The 21,041-nt window shown below is 35.5% G+C and overlaps 1 protein-coding gene across 1 annotated transcript in view; it reads right to left on the bottom strand.

The window, feature by feature from the left end:
• Nucleotides 1–1,657: 1,657 nt before the first annotated feature.
• The window catches only part of LOC136033228 (uncharacterized), a 34,341-nt gene continuing 14,957 nt past the window's right edge, over nt 1,658–21,041 (bottom strand). The window contains exons 2-4 of the mRNA XM_065713945.1: nt 12,736–12,988; nt 9,677–9,988; nt 1,658–1,842 (exon numbers count right to left, since the gene is read on the bottom strand). Coding sequence (XP_065570017.1) covers nt 1,703–1,842; nt 9,677–9,988; nt 12,736–12,988 — 705 coding nt within the window. The 3' untranslated portion in view covers nt 1,658–1,702. The remainder of the gene's footprint in view (nt 1,843–9,676; nt 9,989–12,735; nt 12,989–21,041) is intronic.

The following is a 21,041-nucleotide window of genomic DNA, read 5'->3' as shown; positions in this document are numbered from 1 at the left end:
TAGCAGATAAAGGTTTTTTGGAGTTTTTGTGAGTTAAGATTGAAAGAACAGGTTTGACAATTAAAGTTAAGAAGACTAAGTTGTTAAGACTGGGAATAAGTGATGATGAACCAACGTTGTTAGGGAGCGTTTTTACTCACAGTTGAGAAAAACTTGGTTGACTCGGAATACAAGTCTGCAATACAAAATTAGAATATTGGAAGCCAAAGTGATGACAATGGTCAAGCATGGTTCTGAAACATTTGTCTTTTGAAAGAAGGAGGAGGATTTGCTAGAGGTTTTCCAGAGGAATTTTCAATGTACTTTCATGGGTTCTCCATGAGACGGCTGCCCCAAAAGACAAAAGAGATTTCGTTAGATATTTACCAGAGATTTTGTCTGTGGATTTTTTTTTTTTTTTTTTTTTTTTGTTAAGACGTCTAACTTGCTTTATTTAAAACAGCTAGTTGTACGAAAAATGTTATTCTTACCTGCTTTTTAAGGTTATAATGAAAGAAAGGTTACGATGGATAGGACACACTCCGCGGCTGAAGGATGACAGATTGCTCAAGATTTTCCATTTTCGCCAACCATCTAAGGCCAATTGAAAAAGAGCTTGTCCTCAAATGGAGAGGGAGGAGGGCATGAGGAAAGATTTAAGAGAAACTGAAATTTGTTGGGAGAGTGTAAGGAGATATGTGTTAAACATATTGGGATTGATTAAGAGGTTGTGCAGCTTTGTTAGCCTTAGCCGACTTGGTGCAGCAGTAAGTTGTTAATAGCAATAGTAAGTGTATCTTTCTGGGACTCTTTCTTTATCACTAATTGTGGTCCCGTTCCTTTTCTAGCTGGGAAGATTATAGATAGATTATTTCCTCTCTATATTTTAGCATGCAAATATAATATTTTACTACGAGTTATGCCGTCTGGCTGTATCTTTTAGATGATCATCAATTTTTTCGTGGCATATACTTCACACCTCTCTCTACTTGCTGAAAAATTTTTTTTCACATATCGAACATATCAGTCTGCGTAGCTTAGCTACCGATCTCCTGATGTTCTGCCTCAGCCAGGAGCTCAGTTCGTGGTTGGGGGCAAATCATCCAAGGCTTCCTGTTTCTTTACCTCTGAATTCTCCAGATATCCAATTAGAGCTGGGTCGACCCTCGCTGAGCTACCAGAGTCACACTATTGACTACTGTTCCAAACCAAACAACGAATGACACCAGGGCTCGAAGGCATGTCCTCAGGATTTCAAGTTTAGTGCACTCACCACTCGGCTAGGACGGCTCAACACATCATTAATCATGTTTCAATATTTTTCTATTTTCCTTCCAATCTTCTTATTCTCATATGTACTACTACTCAAGTACTTCTTGTATAAATCATGGCTTTCGGCAATTAAATCAAAGGGATGAGCAATTTTTCAAATTCCTTTATAATAAAATATTTAAGAAGTATTTTTTTAAATCTGGTGGGACCAAGAAAAATTTGGGAAGGTGAACACCCCATTCAAATGACCTCCCTCTATTTGTCAGAATTCCCATTATTATGGGCAAACTTTAAGCGAGAACAATGCTTCCGTCATTTTTCTTTTTTTGTGTGAATTTTTCTGTCAATTATCATGGTTTTATGCCAATAGCCAATATTCCTCATCATATAGACATTAGGAGAAAAATATATATGAAATTTTAATAATTAATTACTTTAATTTGTAGAACATTCACACAAGAAAACTTTCTTCCTCATCAAAAAATTCATTCGTGACTGTATCATCTCGATCATCTGCGTTTACATCGATTTTGGGAACTTGTCTAGCGTCTTCTTCTGGCGTATTTTCGGTGTCAAGAACATTTTCGTCGTCTGTGTTAGAAAAATAAACAATTAAAGACTGCATTATGTGTTGCGAAAATATGTCATTACTTATCAGATAAATGTCTTCTTTTCTTTGTGTAAATTCTGGGTAATGGCAAATAGCCTGAATGTTAATCATAAACACTGAGGCGCCCATTAGCATACCTGTGTCATCAGAATTTAGCTTTTTTGTCTGCCAAAGTATGGGTCTCAGATGTTGGACCAAATTATCAACCAACCAATTTTAAATCTCTTTCGTTTCTTTCCTATTTTAGGGGGGTTCTCACCACTTTTATGGATTCTGCTCGTGAAGCATGAACACTTATTTTTCTCTGATTCTTCAGTTTCAAACAGTTGGTGATAACGGTTAACAAACTACGAGTATGGAGTGCCCCTGCCTAATAGTAACCGAAACTCCAATAAAGGAGTTTTGATAACAATGCATGCATACAAATTATTGTGTTTATAGTGATTCCAAATATTTTTAATTTCTCTAATTTAAAACTACCCATCAAAAGCTGGAAGCGTGAAAAAAATTAATTGATTTTCAAAAACGGAAAGAAATACATTAACAGAACAAGCAATATTTATAAAAATTACAACATCAAATTCAGCTACAGAGATCCTTATTTTAGAAGTTTCAAGTTCCAGCCTGTAAAAATGTGTTATTTCTTTTCTTCGAAAACGAAGATCAGAGATGTGTGTTTACATTTTCTTTTTTTTTACTCTGAGGGTTTACCGTTTCAAACCAATGCTACCAAAATATTGCGATAGCAATCATTTAAATAAATAATAATTTCGAAGATATTATTTAAGCAGAAAAAATAATTATATCATATCAAAGTGACATTCTGTCATGGCTTTCTGGCACAAAACTGAGTGACGCAAAGCAAGAAAATTCAGAAATAGACATTCAATTTAAAATTGTCAAAAACGTTAATATTGAGCTTTCCATCTGCAAAAGTAGACATCCCACACGGGGCATACTTGTTGCTAAATAATCGCGTCATTCATATTATTCGCTGAAATTAATAGTACATAAATAACTTAAAATCGCTGAAAACAAAGCTCTTTGTAGTACTTATTGACCCCCACTGAACGTACCCTGAAACCATAATACCCTGAACCATCCCAAAATATAGTGGATACACCTTTTTACACAACCTAGATGAACATAGCGTCTTTCGTTTAGGTTTTATATCCCCCTCGATATGCCCAGAAATTTTCAGCATAATACCCTCTTCCGAATCTGAGACATTATATACGTGTGCTTTAAACAATGTAGACGCACGTAGTGTTTTCTGGTTAGCTCAACAGCCCCTAGACATGCGGTGAAAGTTCAAACTTAACACCCTTAGCCGTTCCTGAGATGTCTCATTTATGCCCTTTTGACAACTTTTATTCATAATACGTCTTAAAATTTGGTTCACTATCCAGCTCAATATTAACTGAAAATTTTGGCCTAGTATGCTTAGCCGTTCTAGAAGTTTTGCAGTTCCGCCCTTATGACAATATGAATGCACATAATATCTTTTAAGTTAAATATTTTCTAAGCACTTCATGGAAGTCTCAAATTCATAGCCGTTTTTGTGATTTTAAAAAGACACTCTTTTGATAACTAGGATAAACATAGCGTCTTTTGATTAAGTTCAACGTCCCCCCTCAGCGTTCTCTGAAATTTTTCAGCTAGTATCCATAGCTGTACCCGAGATACCGTAGATATGTCCTTTTGACAACCTTGATACATATTCCCATTTTATTTAGCTTTAAATCTGCCTCAATCTTTCATTAAAGTTTCAACCTAATTACTTAAGCTGTTTCTTAGATATTGTACCTATTCCATTTTGACAGCCTCTATGCTCTTAAAATCTTTTGATTGAATTCAATATGTCCCCATTATACCCCAGAAGTTACAACTCTTCCCTTAACTGTTCTTTAGATACTGCAAAGATACACTTTTGACAATCTGGATACATGTAGTGTCTTTTAATTTAGTTTTATATCCTCCTCAGTTTTCTCTTAAAGTTTCAACTTAATACCCTAAGCCCTTCCTGTGATATTACATCACAGACCCTTTTAACACCCTGAATAGCCTTTAAGTCTTGGATTTATTCTATATACCTTACTTTATTCCCTGTAAGTTGTAACTGTACATTTCAGATACGAGGTTTTGACAACCCCGTTTATGACAGCCTGGATCCAAAGTGCCCTTTGATTTGTTTCAGGAAGACATAAAAGGTTCCACTTAATCACCTCATCTGTATCACCAATATTGCAGATGCGTTGTTTTATAAATATGGGGACATTTATATATATATACTAGCTGTTGGGGTGGCGCTTCGCGCCACCCCAACACGTAGTTGGTGGGGCGCTTCGCACCCCCCCAAGCCCCCCCGCGCGCGTAAGTCGTTACGCGCCATATTAGTTACGCGCCATTGTAGCTGTGTCCCTGTGTCCCACCTGTGAATAGAGATAGATATAAATATATATTTTTAACTACGTAAAACATGCGAATGTACAACATTCTGTGCATATAAATAGCATTTATATTCCCTGTGTCCCGGTCGTCATTTGTGTCCTGGTGTCCCAGTTTGTATTTTCTCTTTGAGTGTCCCGGTCGTCATTTATATTCCCTCTGTCCCAGTGTCCCGGTCGTCATTTGTGTCCCGGTGTCCCGGTCTGTAATTTCTATTCAAACAATCCCTGTGTCTCGGTCTTCAATTATATATCCCGCCTGTGCCCCCGGCGTCCCCGTTGTAGTTGTGTCCCTGCCTCCCGGTCGTCATTTATATTCCCGGTCGTGATTTGTGTCCGGGTGTCCCAGTCTGTAATTTTTCTTTGAGGTTCCTGGTCGTCATTTATATTCCCTCTGTGTCGGTCGTCATTTGTGTCCTGGTCTGTAATTTATCTTTGAGTGTTTTTTTCTTTTTAGTTTTTTTTAGTTTTTTACATTTTTTCAGTTTTTTTTTCTTCTTTATTTTTCAGCGTCACTATGAAGTACATATCGCCGAACCTTTGTTTTTTAACTTAAATCTGGTAGGCATTGATGACCTTATCCAAGTCAAAATCCCAAACCCAATCATCATCGCTATCATTTTCAGTTTTGATATGTTTTGACTCTCGCTTTCCAGATGGATTTTCATCTAACTGCGCGGTTTTGCGTTCTTTAGCCGCAAGCCTGTTTTCTTGCTGTTCTTGTGATTCCTCGGCACGCTTTCTTTTCTTACTTTCTCTATCAGCTGCAAGCCTGTTTTCTTGCTGTTCTTGTGATTCCTCGGCACGATTTCTTTTCTTACTTTCTCTATCAGCTTTCCGTGAACGCATGTCTTAAATACCATTAATGACGTCACCGTCAAAGCAAAAATGACGACAACTAATTTCATGACGTCAGCCGACACAGAAACATGACGTCACCTGATCCACAGACAGACAGACAGACAACTTATTTTTATATATATAGATATATATATATATATATATATATATATATATATATATATATATATATATATATATATATATATATATATATATATATATATATAGTGTCTTTTTATTTAGTTTAATATCCGTTCGATATACACTGAAAATATAAACTTAAAACGCATACCAATTTCTTAGAAGTTCTCTTGGAGATCCCTTGGAACATTCCACTTAATAACCTTTGGCGTTTCTTATAAATATGCCCTTTTAATCACCTGGTTACACATAGCATCGTTTGATAATTCCCCAAAGTTTTCAGCTCATTGATTTTAGTCGTTCCTAAGATATACATATATGGCTTTTTTCAGAGGCCTGACCCACACAGTGTCCTTTAATTTACTTCAATATGACCTGAAAATTGTCACTTAGTGCCCTTATATACCTCTGCAATATTGCAGATGCGTCGTTTTGAAAATATAGTGGTATATATATAGTGTAACATGTAGAGTCTTTTGATTTAGGTAAGTACCCCTTCAATATGCACTGAAATTTTTCAAAACTTGCTGCCCTTCCCTCAGGGACTGTGATGACTAAGTCATCCCCACAGAAATATTTACTGGATTTTTCTACTATGCCGGACAAAATGACTATCTCAAAATTTTGATTGGGCGACCATGGGGAATAAATTAGCGTGGGAGGGGGGCTAGTTGCCGTCCAATAATTTTTTGGTCACTTTATATGCCACAAGAACTTTTGATGTCTGATCAAATTAGCCGTATCCCGATCTTCCCCGATGACTGGTGCAATAGGATTACCCTTCGGAAAAGAAAACAAACAAACAAGCAAAAAGAAACGAGCATCCGTGATCTTTCTTCTGGCGAAAATGCAAAATTCCACATTTTTGTACATTGGAGCTTGGAACCTCTATATATAGTTCTCTCTATATATAGTAAACCTCATAGTTCTTTGGTTTACTGAATCGGATGTTGTGATTTTCATTAAGATCACATGAAGTTTTGGGGGCTTTTCCCCCTTTTTGAAAAATTGGGCAATTTTTTTAGGCTCATAACTTTTAATGGGCACTATTATATTTGATAAATTCTAAATTTTTTGAATAAGAATCGAAATTCGATTCTTTTTGTGCATCTATTGTTATCAAGACTCTGTTTCTTAGAGTTTCAGTTATTATTGAGCCACATCGCTCCTTACTTACAGTTCGTCGCCACGAACTGTTTCATTGGCGTTACTTTAGCGCTTCTAATCTTATACCATTGAAGCCATAACGCTCTTTATTAGAATAGCACTTTTACGTTACCTGTGAAAAGTAGAATGTATTTACATGAATAGTTAAAAAAAAAGACATAAAAAAAGGGTTTTTGGGTAAAATAAAAGTATTTTTTTTTAGTTTTTCAGTCAAAATTTATTGTATTTTATTTTTAACTGGATTATCTGTGCATTTAACCTTTCAACAATCAGATGCAACGCTCTAACGTTTGTTGTTGTTCATTTAGTTTTTTTAGTTTTTTTTTAGCTGCACACCCTCTCAAGCGACACTTTTGGTGTGCCACCAATTGATTTTGTTTCTGGTTTTTGAAAGTCAATTATTATTACTGCTACTAAAGGTTCTTCTAAAGGCTTGAAAGTGTCTAGAGGGCAACTATTCCCCTCTTGGTACCCTTTTTTCAATAAACCTCTCCCAATCAATGCCTCAAAATATCTGAGCGTAATTCTGGAATAACCACTTAGCTGAAATTGTAAAGAAGTAATAGAAAATGCTCCAGGGACGACGATACCCTTAGGTCCCTGGGACAAGGGCTGTAAACCAAGTAAATTGCCGATTGTCTTGCCAGGAAGCTGCATTAGGGCAGCCGAAAAAGACAGCAAAAACTTACTTATTCCTAATCAAGGAATAAATACAACCTACCCATGGACTAAGAGGAATCTAATGTTAAAATAAAACTGGTTTGAAGACAAAAGTCCCCCCAAATCGAGGCCTAAAAGGGGCTATACAACATTTGCATCAGTTTGGCTCATAACTTACTTCCTTAGTCCAAATGCTGAAAAATAAATAAAATGGCCCAGCATAGGGTCAAGAAAGAATTAATAGACTTTTTAGAGGGTCATTAAACTCAAAGTCGTTAGTCCCTTGGACAAGGAGTCTTAAAATATAGAGATCCTTATAATTTGAAGGAAGAGGGGCCCAAAAAGGTGAATTCTTTTTTGATCAGCTTGAAACGTACAGTCATAATTCCTTGCACCGCAGAGACCCAGAGAAAAATTGTTAAGCAAATTCGGTCCCCCCACACAAAAAAGGGGACTCAAAAAGGGCCAAAAATGTGTCTAGTTGCTGCACGGACCTCCCAAATCCAAATATAGGGCTTGAAAATAATGAAGAATTTTTTTCAATTTTCTTGAAACTTTCATGAATTATAACTCAGGCTAAAGGATCCAAACCAGCTGAAGAAAAAATGTTGGTAGGGTATCTGAAAATGGACTAATAACTTTTACTGCAGATCTATTGCAAACCTATAGCCGTAAATTCCTGGGCCGAGGGAAACCTTGTGGAAGAGACGAATAATTTATAAGTCTGGTACCCATAGAAAGGACACCCAAATAGCCTAAATGGTTTTGTTTTATTGTCTGATAGGCCAAAACCCTTATTCATAAGTGCGCCTAGCCGATCCTAATGTACACAAGGAAAGAGGAAAAAGAATTCTAGTCTTACCCAAAAAAGGGCAAACAAAGTTTTTTTTTTCCATCCAGCATAAAAATTACACTGGTATGCTCCTGAAAAAGGGAGCCTTCATGTAATTTTTTTGTTTTATTTTTATCGACATGAAAATTAGACCTGAAAGCTCTTGGGTAGCGGGGATCCCAATCCACAAAAAACAAGTTGCTTTGAAAATAGATCCCTAAAAAGAAGGATTTTTCTTCTAAACAGATAAAAATTAAGCAGTCGCTAAGATACCGGAAAAATTATAGTGTGAAAACATGGGCTCCCCTCAGAAAAACAGAAAAAATTTAATCCCCTAAAAAATTATTTTCTGTCAGAGATAGAACTGAAACCCATAAGTTTCCCAGCAAACTTGACCCTAATCTACGATACTGTTTTAAAGAACATGCGCCCCCCCCCCTTGGTAATTGATCTCTAAAATGGATGAAATAATTTTATTTAATTTGTTAGCAACTTTCAAGAGTTGCTGCGTGGGCCAAGGGTACTACACTTTTTTACTGAAAGGTATAGTGTATTGTTTTCCCAGAAACGGTTTCCTTTTCTTCTTGATTAGCTTGAAAATTACAGACGTAACGCCAAAGAGAATCTGTTTCAAGAATAAATGGGTTGGTCGAAAGGGGGCCCAAAAGACAGACAACAGACTGCTACATATCGACAGGGCCAAAATAGCTTCATTGAAGACGAATATTTCAAGATAAGTGGTTAATTTAGACATTTAATTTGAAACTTCATTTAACTCAGTTGATTCACACCACTATTAACTATAAATTAACTATTACGGAAAAGGACCGTTTGTTCATTGTGTATGTGTATGTGTATGTACTTATGTGTCTAAAAGTGTACATGGTTATGTGTCTATGTTGTCTAACTCTCCCTAAGCCTTCAAGTATATATAGAAATGAGCCTGAGAGAAATAAATATTAATTTCTATTATTTTTTTGGAATCATTGGAAAAGGAGTGCCTTGGGGAAGTATCTCTCTTCTTATTGCGGGAACTGTTCCCTTTTGGGAAATAAAAGATATCGGTCATATATTCATCAGTACAAAAGCAGGTAAGGTGGGGAGTAGAAAATCTTGAGTGCCATCACGGAATATCCCTGGAGGAATTGCCAAGTAGCATTAGAAAATTGTTTTTACTGACGTTTAATCAGTCCAAATCATTAATTGTTTAATCCGTTCTTATCTGTTTTTGAATCAGCTATCATCAATTACTATGTTACTTTTTTCTACATTACCTAAGTCTATGTGAGACCACGTCAGACCATTATACTATTTAGACTATTTTTAGATATTGAGACATTAGACCATTGATGAATTGTCAGAAACACAAACCAAACTATAAAAATAAGCATAAAATTAGAGATAAAAAAATATGTTTCTTCTTGCTCTATCATGTCACCTTCTGATGAAGTCCAATTCTTAACCTATACCTTCGTTTATTTTTAAGGTTTTTTAGCTTTTTCTAAATATTTTTTTTATCTTCCACTAGAATATAATATTCAGTGAAAATAATTCGAATAGACAGTATGATAGTCGATCAACTGAAACAGACTAGTAAATATCCAAAGGAAAAACCAGTCTGACTGCGTTAACTTGAATGCTCAGGACTTAAGTTTGTTTAAACCTCTTAACCATTGCAGCCAACTAAAAATACTATGTGTAATAGTTAAGAAAAAAGTTGCTTACCACCCGTAATAGGTTCTACATTGGTATCAACCTCTTTTTCTCCTTCTTGTATGTGTTTCCAATCGTCTTCAAGCATATTGTTCTCACTTTCATTTCTCTCCTTGGTAAATTCTTGTGTTAAGAGGTTTTTATCTTGGTTATCCTCATGAATTCCCATTTCGTCGCAGTTTTCACATCTTTTGGAACCCTGTGACTGATTTTGTGTATTCAGTTGCATTTGATCTTGTTTCTTTTCTTCAGTTGCGCTCCCTCTGACATATTCATTATGAGGTTGCATGTGCTGTCCAGAAGTCATATAAGAGGGATCTCGAACTAAAATAACACTCTTTTAGTAATAATTACATGCCACTGCATGCCATTTTTTAGTAATAATTTACATGCCACTGCAAGCCATTGACTTTCATGTAAATATCTAATAGCAAAGGTACATCCAAATATCCCGAAATAAAGCATATCAGACCCGTTTTGTTTTCAACGTGCTTTGTTTACAAAGAAAGGTTTATCAACTTTTTCTTTGTTATACCTCGGACCTAAACTAGTAGATGTATGTTTCTCCCATTCATTATTTCCTCTGAAAACTATTTGTGAAATACTTTTTCTTTAGTGTACAATATCCACTAAAAGATGCTTTCTGCTTAGAACCCCCCTCCCTTGTATTCCAATGAGTGGTATTCCTCATATCAAATCGAAATTATGTGATAATTTGTAGGATACAGTTTATAGTTTGTTTTTTCCTTCCAGAAAACTTTTCATGGTGTTAAATAGAACTAACATTAAACGGATAAGCTTATACAACTCATTAAAGGGTAATTAGAGAGAGCTTGACTGATGAATCAATTTTGCCTCAATTCACCAGGGGCTTATGATAAAGGATGATATGCTGCCAAGGAAATAAAATATCAAACACATTTAATAAAGTACGGAGTAAAGAAACATTTTCAGAACTAAGGTAGTTTTGAGCCTGGCTGGTAATTTTATTTCAGCATGCTACTTCTACCCCCATGACACATATTTTTGCTTATTTTATGAATATCATTTAACAGTCTAGAATACTGTTTAACAGCAATATAGAAAACATATGAATTAATTCAAATGAATTTATTGCTAAAATGATTGCTGTTGCAAGTATTGCTTCTCAAGCATAGTTTTACTGTTACTTTTTTTTCGTCGAAAAAACAATTCAACTCAAAGCTGCTTATTTACCTTGTAAATTTAGAAATAACTTTTATGCTTGTATATTAAAGAAAAAAATACTTTGAGGCCACATCACACACCGTTGCCATATAAAACAGAATTTAAGGTGACTTTGGACGCAGTGTTTAGCAATATTGAGAGATGTTCTCGTCAAACACTGAGTAAGATGTGGTAAGAACATTTTTCACAGTGTTAAGTTTACACCAAAACTTTTATGAAGTTTTTTAGTTTTTCTTATCATTTTTCTATTTTGAGAGTCTCGAGTCTGTATGTGTGTGTGGTTACATGCGCGTATTTTTTTTTGTCAGTGTATGAACATTTGTCTGAACATTGGGCAACATCGTTATATCCTTCACAAGGAATATTAAATTATGAATATCCTTCGCAGGAAATATTGGTGGTTTGACTAATAAAAGAAGGATTCTATTGGTAGTTATCCATGGTAACGAAATTTCCATTGCAATGAATATCACAATGGAAAAGAGACATAAGGCTTCAATGTGTTATTTATGCTTCGTTAATTGCTTTTTCTCCCAGAGCCACTTCATACTGAAGAGACGGTCTTAAAAAATTTGAAAGGAGGTAAATTGAAAGTTAAAGCTCCAGTGCCCTTTCCAAGAGTCAAAAGTGATTGAAGGGTTACCAGCCCCCTTCCCAACCCTTTTTAGCTGCCCTCGAAAGGACACTAGAACTTTTAGTTTTCAATCGAATGAGCTCCCATCTTTGTCTCTATGACCATCCCTTCCGCATGAAGTGGTTCTGGGAGAAAACCAGAAACACGAACGAAAAAATAACTCATATCTAAATAATATCAAATATGACAATCGTTACCATACAAATAGCAACAAATCAAGAAAAATCTGAGAAAACTATGCTCTCTCCCTTATTTTGTTTGATTTATTACAGATCCATGCAGGAGGGCTGCATCTCTCTTGATATCTCCCGGAAAATTTCCACTTAACGACCTCAGCTGTTCCTTAGATACTACTGATACGTCCCTTAGACAACCAGCATTTATTTGGTTTGATATGAACAGGTTCGAAAATCTCTCATCCTTTTTTGATAATATTCGCAACTAAAAGTTGTCGCAGTAGCCAGCAGTCACAGTTACAGACACAAGTTGCGGCAGTCAAAACTGGATATAGTCGAAACCACAACTAGCTGCAGTTGCAGCCACAGTAGTCGAATATCAATGGCCCCAGAAATTACAAGTTTACAGCCTCGGCCTTTCTAAAGTTTTTGAAGATTACCTTCTACTGACCACCCGGGTTTTGGTCACATCAATCTCAATATGCCCAGTAACTTACAGTCTAATACCTATAGGTGTTCCTGAGATGTTCAATATATGCCCTATTGATAGCCTCGGAGTTGTATAGTTTCTCTTTATTTAGTTTAACATCTCAGAAAGTTCAGACTTAGTAACCTTGGCTATTCTTGGTATATTGCATCGACTCCCTTTTGCCAAACAAGTAGCAGTAGTAGGAGTAATAGTGATAATAGTAGTAGTAGGAGTAGTGGTAGTAATAGTATCCCATGAGATTATGATAATAGTATTAGTAGTGGTAGGAGTAACAGAAGAAGTAGTAGTAATAGTAGGATATTCCTTGTTTATTATTAATTCTTTAATTAATATACGTATTAATCAGATTAAGCAACTAGGCAAAATTCATCTCTGCCTTTTTTCGATTAATGTAACTTTTACTTAACAATTGCTTCCTTGTATTTGAAAGTTTAAATTGTTCTTCGTGGCGAGATATTTCACCTATAACAAAACAAAAATGTCCATGGCAATTATCGATGGCAATTATACCATTACCACTATCACTGTAGCATTCTGCTAGAGAGTGTATTAAAGATTCACTTACCATAAGGTAAGGGGCTTCTATAAAATTGAAAGCCATGAAGGGGTGAATACGGGAAACGTAGTCCGTTCATCACAAACGGCATAACTGGATGACCACGGTACGGCATATTTTGATAAGGAGTTTTGCCACTATTTCGAAGCGTTGGAGGCTCGACGTTTGAATCGTCGGCAAAAATAAGCAGCATTAGCTTTTCTTCATCTTTGCTCTCTTCTGCCGAAGGCCTTGATACTACAACAGCAATTGCACAAAGAAGCTAATAATGAGCAAAAATAAAAATCAAATCAGCTGAACTTTCTTTGCCCTTAAGTAAACTAAGGAAAAAATTATCCTAAACCTATATAAAAACATTTTAAACATAATTTTGGCGTTATGATCTTTGTGTTATATCGTGCCCTTGAACTGCTACAACCAGTTTAATACAAATAGCAAGTATGGACCATGATCTTGCCGTGTTGCATTGAAAATCTTATTTTAGACCCCATACTGAAAGAGTGCACACCGGATTTTATATTTAAAGCATAGTAGAGCGTCACTAAAAGATAAGATTTATTCATCATTAAATACACATAGAATATTACATTTTACTATTCCCTCAAAGGTTCATTGACCTGTAAAGAAGGGGGAAGACGAACGACTCACTCAATCATATATATATATATATATATATATATATATATATATATATATATATATATATATATATATATATATATATATATATATATATATATATATATATATATATATATATATATATATATATATATATATAAATAAGTTGTTTGTGTACTGACGTCATGTTTGTCAACTGACGTCATGTTTGTCGGCTGAAGTCATTATAAGGATTGAGAATTATGCCGTCATGACGTTGTTTGTCGACTGACGAAATTACAGACCAGGACACCGGGACACAAATGACGACCGGGACACCGAGACACAGGGAATATAAATGACGACCGGGACACTCAAAGAGAAATGACAGACTGGGACACCGGGAAACAAATAACGACCGGGACACAGGGAATATCAATGACGGCCGGGACACAGGGACAAAACTACAACGGGGACACCGGAGGGCACAGAAGGGATATATAAATGACGACTGGGACACAGGAAATGTTCGATTAGCAATCACCATCAACAAAGCTCAAGAGCAGTCATTAGAATAATGAGGTATAGATCTGAATACAGATTGTTTTTCCCATGGACAATTATATGTTGCATGTTCAAGAGTCGGTAAGCCTGACAATCTATTTATATGCACAGACAATGGGACAGCGAAGAATGTTGTATATTCGCAACTTTTACGTAGTTAAAAACATATATATATATATATATATATATATATATATATATATATATATATATATATATATATATATATATATATATATATATATATATATATATATATATATATATATATATATATATATATATATATATATATATATATATCTATATATATAAAAATAAGTTGTCTGTCTGTCTGTGGATCTGTGGATCAGGTGACGTCATGTTTCGGCTGACGTCATGAAATTAGTTGCCGTCATTTTTGCTTTGAAGGTGACGTCATTCAAGTTATATAAGACATATGTTCGCGTAGAAATCTATTAATGTTTAAGTTTACAATGACTGATGAAGATGCTCAAAGAGTCTATGGGCACACGTAAAAACATTAAAATTAACTACAAATATGCGTGTCCGATTGCAAAACGATAACTCTGGTCAAACATTTTCAGATCAATTGCTGGCAATGGGAAACGGAAAGCTCCCAGTAGACTCAATTTCAGGACGTATACAACTACCTGCTGATTTCTGTAATTTAGTGACGTCCAAAAATGAATTGATTGAAAAAGTATTTCCGAATATTCTAAAAAATTATAAAAATAATAAATGGCTAAGTGAAAGAGCGATTCTCGCACCCAAAAATATAGACGTCCACGAAATCAACAATATTGTTTTGACCAAGATTCAAGACCAGGCAGTCCTTTACAAGTCAGTCGACACAGTTTTGGAACCAAATGAAGCGGTTAATTATCCATCTGAATTTTTAAATTCCATAGATCTTTCAGGGTTTCCACCACACGTGCTACAACTAAAAATAGGCATACCAATAATACTTTTAAGAAATATAAACCCACCAAAGCTTTGCAATGGCACTCGACTTGCCGTAAAAAAAACAATGGAAAACCTAATAGAGGCCACAATCCTGACAGGGCCTTTTAAGGGTGAGGCTGTTCTTATTCCTCGCATTCCCATGATTCCAACGGATCTGCCTTTTCAATTTAAAAGATTGCAATTCCCAATTCGATTAGCATTTGCAATCACCATTAACAAAGCTCAAGGTCAATCATTAAAAAAATGTGGTATTGATCTTAATACTGATTGTTTTTCCCATGGACAATTGTACGTTGCATGTTCGAGGGTCGGTAAACCTGACAATCTATTTATATGCAGCGAGAATTGGACAGCGAAGAATGTTGTATATTCGCAAGTTTTACGCAGTTAATTTGTATTTCGGAACCAAATGAAGCGGTTAATTATCCATCTGAATTTTTAAATTCCATAGATCCTTCAGGGTTTCCACCACACGTGCTACAACTAAAAATAGGCGTACCAATAATACTTTTAAGAAATATCAACCCACCAAAGCTTTGCAATGGCACGCGACTTGCCGTAAAAAAAAACAATGGAAAACCTAATAGAGGCCACAATCTTGACAGGGCCTTATGAGGGTGAGGCTGTTCTTATTCCTCGCATTCCCATGATTCCAACGGATCTGCTTTTTCAATTTAAAAGATTGCAACACAGACAATGGGACAGCGAAGACTGTTGTATATTCACAAGTTTTACGTAGTTAATTTGTATTGTATCTATCTATCTATCTATCTATATAAAAACGAGTTGTGTGTATGCATGTTTGTTTGTTTGTAAAAAGAGCGTTTGCATATGACGTCATTATTAGTACATACGGCTTTGTATATGGACAGACAATGGGAAAGCCAAGAATGTTGAATATTCGCAATTTTTACGTAGTTTGAAACACATATATAAATCTATCTATATTCACAGGTGGGACACAGGGACCCAACTACAATGGCGCGTTACTAATATGGCGCGTAACGACTTACGCGCGCGGTGGGGGCTGGGGGGGGCCGCGAAGCGCCCCACCCACTAGGTGTTGGGGTGGCGCGAAGCGCCACCCCAACAGCTAGTATATATATATATATATATGTCCCTGTGTCCCACCTGTGAATATATATATATATATATATATATATATATATATATATATATATATATATATATATATATATATATATATATATATATATATATATATATATATATATATATATATATATATATATATATATATATATATATATATATCACAGCTGGGACACAGGGACATAACTACAATGGCGCGTAGCTAATGTGGCGCGAAAAAAGCTAAAAAAAAACAAAAAATAAAAAAATTTAAAAAAAAGGAAAAAAATAAAAAAGGTAAAAAACTAAAAAGGAAAAAAGCTAAAAAACTAAAAAAGCTGCAAAACTAAAAAAAAAAATAAAAACTAAAAAAGAAAAAACTAAAAACGAAACTATATCTATATATATAAAAACTAGCTGTTGGGTTGGCGCTTCGCGCCACCCCAACACCTAGTTGGTGGGGCGCTTCGTGCCCCCCCAAGCCCCCCCGCGCGCGTAAGTCGTTACGCGTCATATTAGTTACGCGCCATTGTAGTTGTGTCCCTGTGTCCCACCTGTGAATATAGATATATTTATATATGTGTTTCAAACTACGTAAAAATTGCGAATATACAACATTTTTGGCTTTCCCACTACTGGGAGCTTTCCGTTTCCAATTGCCAGCAATTGATCTGAAAATGTTTGACCAGAGTCATCGTTTTGCAATCGGACACGCATATTTGTAGTTAATTTTAATATTTTTACGTGTGCCCATAAATTAGAATTTTTCAGGCAAGCATTCATTTTGTCTGCAGGAGTTAAACTGCGTAAAAATTGCGAATATACAACATTCTTGGCTTTCCCATTGTCTGTGCATATACAAAACCGTATGCACTAATAATGACGTCATATGCAAACGCTCTTTTTACAAACAAACAAACATACATACACACAACTCGTTTTTATATAGATAGATAGATAGATAGATACAATACAAATTAACTGCGTAAAACTTGCGAATATACAACATTCTTCGCTGTCCAATTGTCGCTGCATATAAATAGATTGTCAGGTTTACCGACCCTCGAACATGCAACGTTTGTCCATGGGAAAAACAATCAGTATTAAGATCTATACCACATTTTTCTAATGATTGACCTTGAGCTTTGTTAATGGTGATTGCAAATGCTAATCGAATTGGGAACTGCAATCTTTTAAATTGAAAAGGCAGATCCGTTGGAATCATGGGAATGCGAGGAATAAGAACAGCCTCACCCTCAAAAGGCCCTGTCAAGATTGTGGCCTCTATTAGGTTTTCCATTGTTTTGTTTTTTTTTACGGCAAGTCGCGTGCCATTGCAAAGCTTTGGTGGGTTGATATTTCTTAAAAGTATTATTGGTACGCCTATTTTTAGTTGTAGCACGTGTGGTGGAAACCCTGAAAGATCTATGGAATTTAAAAATTCAGATGGATAATTAACCGCTTCGTTTGGTTCCAAAACTGTGTCGACTGACTTGCAAAGGACTGCCTGGTCTCGAATCTTGGTCAAAACAATATTATTGATTTCGTGGACGTCTATATTTTTGGGTGCGAGAATCGCTCTTTCACTTAGCCATTTATTATTTTTATAATTTTTTAGAATATTCGGAAATACTTTTTCAATCAATTCATTTTTGGACGTCACTAAATTACAGAAATCAGCAGGTAGTTGTATACGTCCTGAAATTGAGTCTATCGTATCATAAATGTCTTTTTGTTCCGACGTTAACTTGGAAATGTTATTTTACACATACGACAATAGATCACTCGTACTGTAACTTTGTTCACGATCCAATTCTACACATGTCCAAACAGCAGCGATACGGTTAGGTGAAGGCATTCCCAAATCCTGAAGAGGTTTGTTTGCCATACGTACGCACAAATCTTCTATAATAACTAAAGTGTAGTTATAAATTTCTGATGTAAAATCAAAAGTCATATCTGACGTCTCTAACTGTTTTCGATGGAGTATATCTTCGGACATTTTTTGACTTATATTTTTCCCATAACTTTGTAGGAGCTGATGGAGAGCAAGTGCACGAATTTGACTTCGGGTTGACGTTTCGCACGCGTCATTGATGCAGTTATCCCAGTGTTGGTCATTCTCCAATAAATTCAGAGCTTGGCATGCACTACGGTAAGTGTCATGTATAGTACCGTTTACAGTTCTCAAATACTCAAAGGATGTCGGACCGGGTACATTCACTAAAAGCAGGCGTAGAAAGAAGCATTCATGTTGATTGGGGTGAACGGTGTAGAGTCTTCCTATCGTGGTATCTTTGAAGATGGTAGGTTGGCCGTAAATCCACTGGTTATCTACTTCGATGGTGGTACCGTTGCCATTGTAGGTTCTTCAGTCATTTTACAATTAGAAATTTCTCTTTCAACGGTCTTCTTACAATTAAAAATTTGTCTTTGAACGATATTCTTAAATACCTGTGTCCTGGTCGTCATTTATATTCCCTGTGTCCCGGTCGTCATTTGTGTCCCGGTATCCTAGTCTGTAATTTCTCTTTGAATGTCCCGGTCGTTATTTATATTCCCTCTGTCCCGGTCGTCATTTGTGTCCCGGTCTGTAATTTCTCTTTGAGTGTTTTTTCTTTTTAGTAATTTTCAGTTTTTTACATTTTTTCTTTTTTCAGTTTTCTTTTTCTTCTTTATTTTTCAGCTTCACTATGAAATACATATCGCCGAACCTTTGTTTTTTTTAACTAAAATCTGGTAGGCATTGATGACCTTATCCAAGTCAAAATCCCAAACCCAATCATCATCGCTATCATTTTCAGTTTTGATATGTTTTGACTCTCGCTGTCCAGGTGGATCTTCATCTAACTGCGCGGTTTTGCGTTCTTTAGCCTCAAGCCTGTTTCCTTGCTGTTCTTTTGATTCCTCGGCACGCTTTCTTTTCTGACTTTCTCTATCAGCAGCAAGTTTTTCGGCATAGACTCTTTGAGCATCTTCATCGGCTTTTGCCATTGTAAGTTCATCAGTCATTTTAAACTTAAACATTAATAGATTTCTACGTGAACATATATGTCTTAAATATCTCTAATGACGTCACCGTCATAGCAAAAATGACGACAACTAACTTCATGACGTCAGTCGACACAGAAACATGACGTCACCTGATCCACAGACAGACAACTTATTTTTATATATATAGAAGATAGATAGAAGAAGATAAGTTGTATGTATGCATGTTTGTTGCATATGACGTCATTATAAGTATATAAGGCGTTGCATATGACGTCATTATAAGATGACACTACAGACCGGGACACCGGGACACAGGGAATATAAATGACGACCGGGATACTCAAAGAGAAATTACAGACCGGGACACCGGGACACAGGGAATATAAATGACGACCGGGACACTCAAAGAGAAATTACAGACTGGGACACCGGCACACAAATGACGACCGGGACACAGGGAATATAATTGAAGATCGGGACACAGGGACACAACTACAACGGGGACGCCGGGGGGCATAGTGGGGATATATAAATGATGACGGGGACACAGGGAATGTTCGATTAGCAATCACCATCAACAAAGCTCAAGGGCAATCATTAGAATAATGATGTACAGATCTGAATACGGATTGTTTTTCCCATGAACAATTATATGTTGTATGTTCAAGAGTTGGTAAACCTGACAATCTATTTATATGCACAAACAATGGGAAAGTGAAGAATGTTGTATATTCGCAAGTTTTACGTAGTTAAAAACATATATATATATATATATATATATATATATATATATATATATATATATATATATATATATATATATATATATATATATATATATATATATATATATATATATATATATATATATATCTATATATATATATATATATATATATAAAACATGCAATACCAACATACATACAACACGAACTAGGTGTTGGGGGTGACGCCACTCCAACAGCTAGTATATATATATATATATATATATATACATACATATATATATATATATATATATATATATATATATATATATATATATATATATATATATATATATATATATATATATATATACTAGCTGTTGGGGTGGCGCTTCGCGCCACCCCAACACCTAGTTGGTGGGGGCGCTTCGCGCCCCCCCCAAGCCCCCCCGCGCGCGTAAGTCGTTACGTGCCATATTAGTTACGCGCCATTGTAGTTGTGTCCCTATGTCCCACCTGTGAATATAGATAGATATATATATATATATATATATATGTAGTTGTGTCCCTATGTCCCACCTGTGAATATAGATAGATAGATATATATATATATATATATATATATATATATATATATATATATATATATATATATATATATATATATATATATATATATATATATATATATATATATATATATGTTTTTAACTACGTAAAACTTGCGAATATACAACATTCTTTGCTGTCCCATTGTCTGTGCATATAAATAGATTGTCAGGTTTACCGACTCTTGAACATGCAACATATAATGGTCCATGGGAAAACAATCCGTATTCAGATCTATACCTCATGATTCTAATGATTGCCCTTGAGCTTTGTTGATGGTGATTGCTAATCGACCATTCCCTGAGTCGCCATCGTCATTTATATATCCCCCTGTGCACCCCGGCGTCCCCTTTGTAGTTATGTCCCTGTGTCCCGGTCGTCATTTATATTCCCTGTGTCCCGGTCGTCATTTGTGTCCCGGTGTTCCAGTCTGTGATTTCTCTTTGAGTGTCCCGGGTGTCATTTATATTCCTTGTGTCCCGGTGTCCCGGTCGTCATTTATATCCCCCTGTGCCCCCCGGCGTCCCCATTGTAGTTGTGTCCCTGTGTCCCGGTCGTCATTTATATTCCCTGTGTCCCGGTCGTCATTTGTATCCCGGTGTCCCGGTCTGTATATACATTCGTTTTTTAGTTTTGTTTTTCTCCTTTATTTTTTTCCTTTTTTCTTTTTTTTCTTTTTTAGTTTATTTAGATTTTTAGATTTTTTAGTTTTTTTATTAGTTTTTAGTTTTTTTGTAGTTTTTACCATTTTTTTAGTTTTTTTAGTTTTTTTTTTACTTATGT

Source organism: Artemia franciscana, chromosome 1, assembly GCF_032884065.1.
Source record: "Artemia franciscana chromosome 1, ASM3288406v1, whole genome shotgun sequence".
Taxonomy (NCBI): Eukaryota; Metazoa; Arthropoda; class Branchiopoda; order Anostraca; family Artemiidae; genus Artemia; species Artemia franciscana.
Note: the sequence above shows the minus strand (reverse complement) of the source record. Positions and strands in the feature narration are given on the sequence as shown.